The sequence below is a fragment of the Epinephelus fuscoguttatus genome, linkage group LG17, assembly GCF_011397635.1.
Source record: "Epinephelus fuscoguttatus linkage group LG17, E.fuscoguttatus.final_Chr_v1".
In the NCBI taxonomy this organism is placed as follows: Eukaryota; Metazoa; Chordata; class Actinopteri; order Perciformes; family Serranidae; genus Epinephelus; species Epinephelus fuscoguttatus.
This window is the reverse complement of record NC_064768.1, coordinates 8,784,083-8,797,114: the sequence shown is the minus strand read 5'-3', so window position 1 is coordinate 8,797,114 and position 13,032 is coordinate 8,784,083. Positions and strand designations below refer to the sequence as shown.

The window sequence follows — 13,032 nt, the reverse complement described above, 5'->3', positions numbered from 1 at the left end:
GGTCCTAGGACCAGTTTTATTCTCCTTGGACATGCTTCTCCATGGGCACATTATTTAGAGACATGTACCCCTTTTCAACAATCATGGGATAGCATGGCATGGCATGGCTTGGTTTGGGCGGTCAGCCCAGCACAGCAGGGATTTGCATTACCATTACAACAAGGCTACCTTCTTGAAGGTGTGTCTTAAACTGATGACTGCTTGTCTTGAGTGATGACATTTAAAAGTAGTGGGCTGATCCACAGCTAAAGTCCCCTGTTAATTTTGTTGCATGTTTGTTCCACAGCAGCACAGGTAAAAGAAGTTTACCTGTTGGAGGTGAGCTGTTTGCAGAGGTGCAGTAGGAGCCTGTTGTCTGCAGCTCTTCATGAACATCTCACTGAAGCTGTTTCTGCTTTCACTTTACTCCCTGCCGTATTATTAGACTTGCCTTTATTGAAGAAAAGCTGCTATCAAAGTTCCACCAATTCAGTAATAACACCCATCCATCCATCCATTTTCATAACCGCTTACCCTCTTGAGAGTTGCGCGCGGGTGGGGGGCAGAATATTTGCTAAGCCCTGCCCCTTTGTGATGGGCTAACAAGCTGTCAGAGTAAGCATGGAGCCCACACTGTAGCTAATTGCACTCCCTGATGAAATATTAGTGTATTTTTGGAAAAATTAAATAGTGAGTCCAGAGAGAAGCAGACAGTGGAGTCTACAAAATGTGTTTGAAGGATATATCCAGGATGTCAAACTGACTGAGCAGCATCAACAGGTTAAAAAGACAAAGATGGTTGGAACCTAAAGCCAAACTACAGGCTACCATGAGTAAATGTACATATTTACTTTCCACCACTGGCTTCTGTGGAGTCAGTGAGTTGGCAGCTAATTTCAGCTGAGCCCATTCTTGGCCAGTATTACAGTTTTTACATTGTGGACTATTCATATCATGAGATGCCATGCTGCATTAAAATTGCAGCTCCAGTCTGCACTGTGAAACTATCAGTGGATAACTTTTGATATTCAAAGAGAAGGTGATGCAGCCCTGGCAGTGTTGCTTTCAACAGTTAAGTCAGTGAGGATCAATAAAACCTTTGACATCCTGACCTTCCTAAGGATGTGATAAGAGATGGAGGCGTTTGCATCGATGATGATGGTGGCCACTTTGTCGTCACGGATCTCCTTCAGCAAGGGGGTGGGGTCCAGGCTGTCGTCCAGCATTCGCACCGACAGTGTCTCCCTGGAGATGAGGAAGCGGTGGACCAGCTCCTCCAATCGCAGCAGGCCTACGGTGTGGAGCCAAGAATCAGGAAGTGGGTGACAGAAGCATATAACATATAATAAAACCAACCCGATTTTTCTGCAAACAATGGACACATTTCATTTACATGTTAATATGTAGCAGAAATGTTGAAACTTCACGTTTCAACAAGGCTGTGGTTAATATGTGGTGAGGTTTAGGCACAAAACCCACTTGGTAATGGTTAGAGAAACAACATGTTTTGGCTTTAAATACGAGGTGTTGAGTGCACATCCCTACAGGAAATGTATTTATAAAAACAATCACCATGTTGGGGGGCTAAAATCTGCTGAAAAACAGCAACGGGTTGTAAAAAAATCGCCCGTTTTGGGGCCCAGAAGCTGCAGGAACACAGCGAAGAGTCCCTAAAAAACACCCCAGTTGGAGACTGAAAAGCTGCTGTAATAACAGCCAGGGGTCACCAAAAAACACCCATGTTTGGGGCCCAGAAAGCTGCAGGAAACATAGCACAATGGAAAACAGCCACTATGGAAAACAGCCACATTTGGGGGTCTGAAAACTACACTATAACAGGTATGGGTCACTAAAAAGCATCAATTTTGGGGGGCAAAAAAGCTGCCAGAAACACAGTGACAAGTCCCATTAAAAACATACATGTCTAAGGCTAAAAAGCTGCTGTAAATACAGACATGCCCCCCAAAAAAGCACCCACATTTTTGGTCTCACAAGCTGCAACAAAAAACTTTTACAGGTCACTAGAAAGCATCAGTTTTCGGTGGCCAAAAAGATGCTGAAAAGAAAAGCTAGACGTCACTAGAAAGCATCGGTTTTTGGGGGCCAAAAAGCTGCTGAAAACAGCTTTGGATCACTAAAAAACAACCATGTTTGTTGCCCAAAGAGCCGCTTGAAACACAGCAATGGCTCACTAAAATCATGACTGGTTTTGTTGTTTCTGGTCTTGAAAAGTGATCTGCAGATTGGCAGGTGTCTCATCTAAGTGTCACGCCATCCCCTTCACCTTGGGTAACAAAGTCAGCTTATACACTACATCACTTTAGAAGCGTTGATATGAAATGTACAAATCTAACATATTTGTGGTTTGCAGAAACGTACAATGCCAACATTTTCCTCTGGCAACTGCTGACTAAAACACATCAATAAATATGTCAGCCTTTCCCAACATAGATTTATGGTAAAAACTGTTAAAACACTCAGGACTGCTGTGAGGAAGAGACAGGAGTCCATAAATAAATCTTTCCTCGATGTTTACCTTGTTTACTAAAATGATTGCTTGGACTTGGTAAATAAAAAGTCCCAGAAATTTATGGTACTCATTTGAGACAAATAACCATCTCTTCTCTCAAAGGTTTGAGCAGCTGCAATAAACAGACGGCTATAAAGGTGATTATGTTGAAAGTCCATTAATTTTCCCACAGACAATCAATTTGGACCTGTCCAGAAAAAAAGCCTGGATTCACTGATATTTGGTTCAATTTATTCATACATTTAGGAGGAGACTTTTAACTCATTGAAAAGAAGATGATAAAGTTTTATTATTAAAATATTTTTCTGGGTAACTTTTAGGAAAGGCTGCTGCTATTGCATCATTTCAGTTTTAACATTCAGGGCCGGTCGGCCTTCGTCTCGTCTCCTCGTCCGGCCCTGACAGAAGCAGCAGGCGTGTCTCATCTAATCGGCACCATAAAGCGTTCATCACAACACCATGGGGTTTAACTGGCCGACCGCAACGTTCACGACAACATTACAGGCCCGTTAAACACTGGCATTAACAGGATGAGGGTACGGCTAAAGACTGAGAGAGAGTGTGCAGCGAGAGCAGAGCAGTGTTAAAACAGTGAGCCAGGGCAGCCCAGTCAGGTGGAAAAACAGGAGGGAGATCGATGAAGGAAATGTGGAAGGGAGTAGGGAAAGAGGAGTAAAGGAAGGAAGCAAAGGGAAGAAGAGAAAAGAGAAACCAAGGAAAGGGAAGGTCACACCAGCATTTAAAACTGCTAAATTTTACAGCAAAATCAATTGCAGCAATTAGTGAATGGGTTCATCTTAGGTGAACATTGACATGTGAATTGGGACTGTTTTAATGGAAGTGCGCCAAAAAGAATAGAGAGAGGAGAATGTGTGGAGCCCACAAAAAACGGTGTTTCAAGCAGAAATAACACAAATTATACCTACTTGTCCCAGTAAATTTAACAATGATAGATCATCATCAAGCTTTTGTCCTTGTTTTACAGTCAACAAACATAAAATAATCACCCAACAGCGCTCTTTCAAGAAAAGAACTAAAGACTATCTCTGGGACTCCTGATCTCTTATTTGACACTTGTCGTGATAATTACTTTTGTTGGACGATATACTGTCCCAGAAATAATTGTGATAAATGATATTACACTTTAAGCCTCTGATATAATGATAATATACAACCCAAACCAGTTAAGTTTTTCTTACAGTTGTCATCCATGTCTGTGAAAACATGGATGCTTTACACACATCTTCTCCCCTGCAGCACAGAAGATCTATACAATCAACACAGTTTCAAGGTGGACACCCAAGATTAGTGTCACCAATAATGTATTCAACCAAATATTTCCCCTTCTGTTCCTGAGATATGACATTGAAAAATGGCCAGAAAAGTGTTTTATGCAGAACATTATGATGTCACAGTGAAGCTGACCTTTGACCTTTTTAGATATAAAATATCATCATCTCATCATTTTATCCTATTAGACATTTGTTTGAAGTCTGTCATATTAAGCATATGAATTCTTGAGTTATGGCCAAAAAAAAAATATTATGAGGTCACACTGACCTTGACCTTTCACCATCTAAATCCAACCAGTTCATTGTTGAGTCCAGATAAAAGTTTGTCACAAATTTGAAGAAATTCTCTCAAGCTGGTCTTGAAATATGACTTTCAAAATGAGATAGATGAGGTTACAAAGACTTGACCTTTGACCTACGACCACCAAATCTTTATCAGTTCATCATTGAGTCCAAGTGAATGTTTGAGCCAATTTTGAAGAAATTCCCTTACACTGTTCTTGAGATATTGCATTCACTAGAATGATATAAATGTAAAGTCACAGCAACCTTGACCTTTAACCCTTAACCATCAAAATCTCATCAGTTCATACTTGTGTCCAAGTCTATGTCTGTGGCAAATTTGAAGAAATTAAGGTTTTCTTAAGATGTCACGTTCACGTGAATGAGAAAGACAAGATCACAGTGACCTTGACCTTTTTCCAATGACCACCAAAGTCTAAGGATGAGACATATGAAACAGGTGAGTGTAGGTACAGATGGACAACCCAAAAACATAATGCCTCCAGCCACGGCTATCACCACTGTGGAGGCATAAAAACAGAATGCAATGATTGGACCGTTCAATGTTGGTTTTTAGCCTCATCCCTTACATGCAGAGATTTCTCTGGATTCTCTTAATCTTTTGAGTCTATTATCAATTTTAGATGGTGAAACCACTAAATTCTTTGCAACTGTGCATTTAGAAAGATTCTGAAACTGTTGAAATGACCATGCAGTTTTTCACAAAGTGGTGAACTTCACGCTGTCTGTAAAAGACTGAGCCATTGGAGGATGCCCCTTTTGTATCAAATAATGATACTATCACCTGTTACCAATTAAGCAGTTTACCTGTGGAATTTTCCAAACCACTTCTAAAAGCACTTTTTTTTCTTTCTTTTTTTTTTTTTTTTGAATTATTAGTAATATTCAGGCATTGGACTTGAAGTTAAAAAAAAAAAAAACCTTTAAAAAAAGTAACTAACATTGTTGATACAAGAAAGTATATATAAAAATGATGTACCTTTTACATACCTTTTGCAAACCCTGCTGTTAATTCTGTCATCACATTGGCTAAAATGATTTAACAAACCTGCATGTAACAGCAACGGGCATAATCAAGGTCAGCAAAATAATCAAAGTCATTTCCTTGTATTGTACGATAAGTCGATAATGTAATTACAGTATCATGGCAGGCCTAAATCTCATTGAACACTACTGTTTGATGTGAACAAAACCTGACCGTCCCTGGTACAGTACATTCAGCCACTCAGCACTTCTTGAAGTATCAAAGTCCAGCAGAGCAACACCAGGTGATTGAACATTCAGAGGAGAGTAGATAAACATGAGTGATGAACAAGGAGATTCAGTTGGGCTCATAAAGTTACCAGAGAGGAAAAAAACCTCTTGAGAAAAGATGGATAAAAGCACAGAAATGACCAGCCAGAAGCAGGAGGTAAGAGCAGCTCTAAAATTAAATGTTTTCAGCCTTGGAGTGGAGGAGGCTGCACTGTAACCTTCAAACTGTGGAAATAAAGAGATGTGAAGGAGGAAATGGAGGACATCACACACACAAACACACACTTCACAGACGGACTCACACTCTGCTTTGGCACAGACGAGGCTGGTTGTCGGGTAGCCAAAGGAGCGCAGGATGGATCCAATGGCCAGGCTCAGGTCCTCATTACTCGGGTAAAGAGTCACTGAGGCAAAGCGAAGGTAGGGGAGCTTCGGAGTTTCCTCTGGACCGATCTTCACGTGAGGAATCTGAGTGAAGGAGGGAGGAGGAAGAAGAGTTATTGGGAGGGAAAAACTAAAGGAAAGAAAAGCATTTGTCAGCTTCAGGGTTTCATTTGGGCCTATCTTCATGATCTGAGAGAAAATAAAAGTATGATAAAAGAAAGGAAAAGGCAATGTAAGGAAAAGGGCAAGACTAGAACAGGAATCAAAAGTAAAGTAAATGAAAAGTTAGGAGAAAAAAAGATGAAGAAACAAGGAAATGACTGAGAAATAGAAACTGGAAATAAAGAAAAGGTGATGAAATCAAGAGAACACATGTTTGAAAAAAAAACCCATCAAACCTTACAGGCTTTACGGGAAGTTCAGATAACAGAAATGGAAGCTTTAATCAGACTCCGATGCTCGCTGATAATCGAGTCTTTGTTCGCTTTCAAAAAGAAAATCTGAAAATGGAGCAAAGCCCAGACCATCAGTGATATTAGAAAAGTGTTTCATGCAGGAATCATAGAGAGAGTTTGTGTTCATCTCCACTCAGATGAAACATTAATATCAAAGGATGTATGGATATTTCAGAGAAGATAAGAAAGGAAGAGGAAGAAAGAAGAAATGTAGTAATTTTAACAAAACAGAAAAGAGTCCAGCAAGTGTCCAAAACAAAAGGAGTCATCTTCTGAGGGGCATGACTGTGCTCAACTATCTGTTCATCAGATTTGACCTCATGGTGGAACTAAAGGGAAGATCAGTTAAACGATAAAGTCAGTGATTTTTTTTTTTTTTTTTTTTTTTTTCCTCTGTGGCCAAACCTAAACAGGAACTTTTCTGGGGACCCAGGAACTCTGGTTCCAGAAATTCCCTTAACATAAAACCTAATCTGCCTTTGGACTGAAGGAACCTGGGTAGTGTTCAGGTACCCCACCAGAACACGATGAGCTCTAACAAAGTATCCTGTTTCAGTCCGATTTTGGGCAATGGTATCCCTGTGCACTATTAGAAATAAAGATTCCAAAGATTTCTTCCTTAAAGGCTGAAGTTCTACACAGAACCATTTGCTTCTGAAGGCCCTTTTTGAAGAAAGAGTTCTTTAAGGGTTCTTCGTAAATCTAATGGTTTCATTAAAAACCATACAAGAAACCTTTTTCAGAAGAAATAGTTCTTCAAGGGTTACTGAAAACATGGGTGTTAAAAGATGCTCACCCTCAAATAATCGAATGTTTCCCATGATTCAAATTATGTTTTTGAATGTAGATGATTGTAAACCATTGTGTTGTGTTTTGCACTAGACAACATCAGCTCTGGTCCTTTAGGAGCCTCACTAAGACCAAGACTGCTGGGCATGGTTTCAGTGGCAGGAGACTAACCTGGTACACGAAAACCATGATTAGTGGGAGAGAGAGATCTATGGATAATGCAGTCAGGTACTATGTTTTAAAGCCATCCTGGTTTGGTTCTAAATGAGACCCTTGGAACAAAAAAGGATTGTTAGCACCCTTAGAAAGTACAAAGGTTCTGAACAGAATAACCAGAGAGGGTTCCACGTGAAACAGTTGCACCATAGAGGGGTTTTCTGTAGAACCTCTCACAGGGGGTTCTGGGTGCAACCCATCACAGATGGTTCTAAGTATAACCCTTTATGTTGGATTCTAGGTAGAACCTTCTAATAGGTTCCAAGTGGAACCTTTATAAAACAAGCTGAAGAACTCTATATGGTTCAAGTTAGCACCTCTATTTCCATGAGTGTATTTAGAGATTATTGTATCTTTCTCATACCTATGACAGACAGTTTTTCAACTCGCCGTCAAGTAGGGCCATTCAGACCAACCATAAAGACTTTTGCCACTCAACATGTGGTACGTACTATTTCTTTTCACCATAACGTGCCCCACTGACCTCTCTGGTCCTAAACATCAGTAACATTACCTTCATCAAATGTCTAAAACCAATTTGAGGTAGAGAGAAGGGTTCCCACTTCAACACACTCCAACACATTGGGTTTTGATTATTTTATTATTTTTTTCACAAACAACAGTGTTTGGAAAACAGTTTGGAGCCAAAGCCAATTTCAACAAAAGGATACAAAGGATAGGACCAAGCCCCCGGAAACAGCGCCAGGCTTTGAAGTCAATTTGACATATTGGCCAGTCTGTGGAATTACAATTTCTTGGTCCATCACATGATGCCACTGGGCCAAAAAAGACTTTTTCCTGTACAGTTAAATTGTTTCAGAGACATCTGTAAATTCGTGGATACTTTCTGGGTGCATTAAACCCCCCCTGAAATGACTCACTTGACTACCGGGATTTGATCTATTTGGTCTGATAACAGTTTGAAAGTCTATAAGAGGCACAGTATTAATCATTTTATCCCCATTCAACTCAGTCGATGGCTAAACTGCAAGTTAGTTGCTCAGGAGGCAGAAGTCTCAGAAGTAAGATCAGAATAATTTTATACTCAGGTTGCCAAACTTTTCTGACTTCATGCGCTCCTGCAACTTTCATAGAAGTGAACGAGGCTCCTCTGCCAATGTTGTATCCAGTTCTATTTATACAGCCATGGACAAAACCCATGCAGAAGTTAAATGTGGTTCTAAATCTAGTTGCTGAACCACATTGTAGTTTTTAGCACCCACAAGTCCCTTACCTAGTGGTAGTACCCTCTGGTGGCCCATGACTTATGGGGGCAGAGACTGCAGTGCTAATTGTAGCATTAAAAAATATTTTTTACAAGGGTTGTAACCATTTTTTATATTCTTACTGAGCTGTCACAGTAGGGGGGGTCATGGTCTGTTACACATAGACCCACACAGAATACATAGTATGCAGATTGATGCATGTAATGTCGAATACATGTGAACAAGCTATGTTCCCCCCAGACACTTCTAGCCCTATGCTGTTAGCTACGTGCTGAGGTTAGTACAACAAGCGGACTGATTCAGTCACACTATGACGAACACAAATAAAACGGCGGAGCTAAGAAATCCATCTGCAGGTTCCAGGACAGCTACAGCAGCAAGAGGGGGAGAGTTGTGTATCAAAGAAAGATTGTGTGTTGGTGTTGCTCCACTGCTGGTGGGGATTTGAATAAAATTACATCCAGCATGCCTACATTCCCCAGAAGTGCAGATTACTGAGATCATAAATGTTCAGATGCTTTGAATGTTTGAATATAGTCAAGGTGGAACTAATTATAACACTCCTCCTGATGCAAAAAAAAATATCTTGTATCATTCTGTGTATTTTGGTATTGTCAATTTCATATCAAACGACATTTTTATAGCCTGTTATGACCTGTTGCCTCCTAGGAAAGTGTTTGTTCAGTGTCCGTACAGAGCGATACACAACTATTTGTTATTTGTTCCTTATTTTTATAATCAAAATAGTTTACCAAAGTTACCAGTGGGAAAAATGGATTGTGTCTGCACCAAATGCTTACCAAACACCAGACTGAGAGCTTTTCTCATTTATTTCAGACACAGAGTTTTAAAGCTGCTCTGTTTCAATTCAGACTCCACAGAGCAAAAATCCTGTGACTGACAGTGTCTGTATCTAATCTGAAAAATTAACAACAAATTGAAAAATGAATCACATCAGTGATGAATGAAGGATCAGGTCAGGGGCCAAAATGTCCTGTGTGATCCGCAGCTCAGTGATTTAACCCGAGCTCACACCTGCAGAGGTTTAAATGGTAAACTGTAATTAGCTCAGATGGGCTTCACTCTGATATGAAGAGCTTATTTTAAATCCGAGCAGAGAATCCAATAATATGAGACCTGTCAGGCAAAGCAAGCAGATATCAGGATGGTTAGGAGCTTAGAAGGAGATGGACTCACGTAAATTTACTGAAGTAGAAAAATGGTTAAACATAAGTGAAACCCTTTAAAATCCACAAAGAAGGCTTTAACACCCAATGTTTCATGTTTTGGAGCCAGATGTGACTCACCTCTTTCTCCCCACAGATGTGACTGATGGTAGACCCGGAGGCGGGGCTGGAGGCGGGCCCAATCACAGAGACCACACCTTTTGGCAGGATCTGACACACTGAAATTAAAAAACAGCACAAGGTAAAAATAATCAAAGCTTTGCATCAGAAGCTAAAGCTGAAAGAGTTAAATTTCTTTGCCACTTGGAGCGCACTTGCAGTGGAGACAAGTAGTTATCACAATATTGCCTTGGTAGCGATTTTTTTATCTCCACATCCAGCAGTTACAGAAAACATGATCAGTCATTAGGAGTCTTTGTGTCCACCTGATAGATCTGAGTCCATTATTCTCTCTCTCTTTTAGCTCTGTCTTTGGTCCCCACCAACTCCTGAGGGAAATACCTGCAGTTGCTGGTCTACAGCTGCCACAATTGGTTAGTGTGTAAGGTTAAGTGGAGAAAATATTCCTAATACAACATACACTTAAACTGAAACAAAATATTTTATGTGGCTGAAATACACTTTGCTGCAGCACCTGAACACAGTAGGACATAGCTTCTGTGACACTAATACATGAAATAAGCACAGTAAAATCATCAGATAGGTCAGACTACAGTGTTTAACGATGTATCTTTAAACTTTACACTTTCGACTGCAAAATACAATAGAAATAAACATGTTTGCCTATTTTACATATTTCTGCAATTGGAATCAATTGTTAGTTGTCTAAAAAGAAGGGATTGTTGTTGTTAGCGCATCTTCATGATGACTTGGTCTCTAAAGCTCAGTAAAGCCGAGGTGAGCTCTGATCATTCTGTGGAGGTTCATCCCCACACATCACTGTGTCATCATGTAATTTTAGCATAAAAAATATCAATTATGGCTGCTTTCAAGTGAATTCAACATTTTTGTGTTCATGGACTACATAGTAGAGTGTTGGATGAACTTCATGGCAGAGATTTTTCAGTCTGTTTCTGTATTTATTTAATAAGACTGTTTAACACCTCCTGAATCCAGTCACACACACACACTTACACACATCACATTAGCCACAACTGGACTGGTCTGAGGAATGGGCAGTTTTAATGTAATTTTAATTTCTATGTATGCACTTCTTTTAACTTATTTTATTTTATATCTATTTTAATACCACTGTGTTGTTGCTGATGAAGGTAAGCATGGTTGTTGTTTTTTATGAGCTGCTGGACAGTTGAATTTCCCTTCGGGGATGAATAAAGTTCTATCCATCCATACATCCATCTATCTATCTATCTATCTATCTATCTATCTATCTATCTATCTATCTATCTATCTATCCATCCATCCATCCATCCAAGGCCAAGTGCCAAAAACTGCAGTTCCTCTTACGGCCACTTGAGGCTGGCTCCAACAACAAATCAGTGTGCGTGGGCCTCTATGTTAAAAAGCCCAACTTTACAGCAGAAAACATGTTTATAGCTAAATTCCCAGTTCATGATACCTGTCCATTTTGTTAAGGCTCATAAGTAAGGGCATGGCCTCTTTGAATGACATGTGGGTATAATCCATTGACAAGTCAGGTTAGGTAATGACAACGTTGTATGGGTAATGTACTTACTCCCAGATGGGTGTAGCCATAGCTGTCACTATTTCAGTGTGTTGTCAGTTCATGACAGTTAATTATAACATTTTGGTTGCCTAAAAAAGTCTTGTTCAGTGTTATATTGTACTAAAATACCTTCTGTAAGTCGGACTTTCATTGTTTTTAAGTAGATTTTGTCTTAATGGTTTTAAGATTGTTATTCACTCACTAAATTTAGCATTAGCATTATTACAGTCGACCACAGCTTAAAATATTAAGTGCTAACCAAGCTAGCAGCTAACCTTAGGATTATCGCCACCCTCTTGTCCAAATATGGTCATGTCTGGCTCCAAAAATCTAAGATGGCAACGACTGAAATGCCAAACTCAAGGCTTCAAAACGTGAGTCCACAAACCAATCGGTGACGTCATGGTGGCTAAGTCCATAATTTTATACAGTCTGTAATCTTTAATTGGTGAAAGTATAGAATACTGTTTTTGGTTTCATTCTTTTCATTTCATTGTTCATGAATTAAATAGGTCAATAAAAATGTGCCATTTATGCAAACTCTTGCTCACTGACTTTTTCAGCTCAGTGCCTCCCTCATTTCAATTTTGGCAGCTTTAAGCAGAGTCGGAGGACACTGATTAAAGCTGCAAACTATTGTGATTGTTTTTGTTTTATATAATGAGGAGAAGATAATTATATGCTTTTTATAGTATTTTTGAAAGGAACTCACCAAACATAACAGATACACTCACTCAGCAGGTAAAAAACAAAAAAGGCTTTTAGGTAATATAAAGTACCTAAGTGACTTTCAGTAAGGAACATCAGGTCAATGTGTTTTTAAGTTTGAAACAAATATAGAAAAACAACCATGTTTTTTGTAGTCAGGCATTTGGATTTTAAAACAGATAAAGAACAGAGTGCAACCTACAAGTATCTGATTGTTTCTGTATGAACGGATCAATATAGATGTTTTCATTATTGTACTGTGGTTTGTATCTTCGTCCATGCACATAATGCATCGTTTGTACTGACACAAATTACAATTTGTGCCAGCTTCCTCTCAGTTTATGTTTGTGTGTGTGTGTGTGTGTGTGTGTGTGTGTGTGTGTGTGTGTGTGTGTGTGTGTGTACTGCTCTGCTCTGACAGAAAACATTAAGTGCCTCTCCATCGGGAAGTCTCTCTTTGCGCCGCTGGCAGTTCCTAATCAATAAACATCCACAGCAGCTGCTCGTGCAGAACGCTCAGAGCTCTGCGGTCACGATGACCTCCCTTTGAAATGATACTACATACTCTGAATGTGTAAAACACGGCCATCATCCATCTGTCCTTCTGTCTGGCATGTTCCTAATCAGAAAACACACAATCCATAGCATGAACATGACTGATTAATTTAAAACTGTCTTAAATAGTTCTAAAGAGAGCTTTGAACCAGATCAACAGCCTTCTTTTAATGATTTAATCAAACCTATTTAATTTCTGGAGTAAAAGTATCTATCTATCTATTCTGTATGTCTGCTTCCATCATGTTCATGCAGAAAGTCATCAGAGTGACACAATCCATAACTTGTGAACATGACTGATTAATTTAAAACTGTCTTAAATAGTTCTAAAGAGAGCTTTGAACCAGATCAACAGCCTTCTTTTTAAACAGTATTAGATTTAACCTTATCCTAATCAACCTATTTAATTTCTGGAGTAAAAGTATCTATCTATCTATGATACCCCTGGACAGGACGCCAGACTATTG

General features: G+C 39.5%; 1 protein-coding gene across 2 annotated transcripts in view; it reads right to left on the bottom strand.

Annotated features, from left to right (window-relative positions):
• LOC125905328 (glutamate receptor ionotropic, kainate 5-like) overlaps positions 1–13,032 on the bottom strand; it is a 369,618-nt gene that overhangs the window by 116,807 nt on the left and 239,779 nt on the right. For both annotated transcript variants that reach the window (XM_049603257.1, XM_049603258.1), the window contains exons 4-6: positions 9,736–9,833; positions 5,661–5,826; positions 1,092–1,270 (exon numbers count right to left, since the gene is read on the bottom strand). In XM_049603257.1, the coding sequence (XP_049459214.1) occupies positions 1,092–1,270; positions 5,661–5,826; positions 9,736–9,833 (443 nt within the window). The remainder of the gene's footprint in view (positions 1–1,091; positions 1,271–5,660; positions 5,827–9,735; positions 9,834–13,032) is intronic.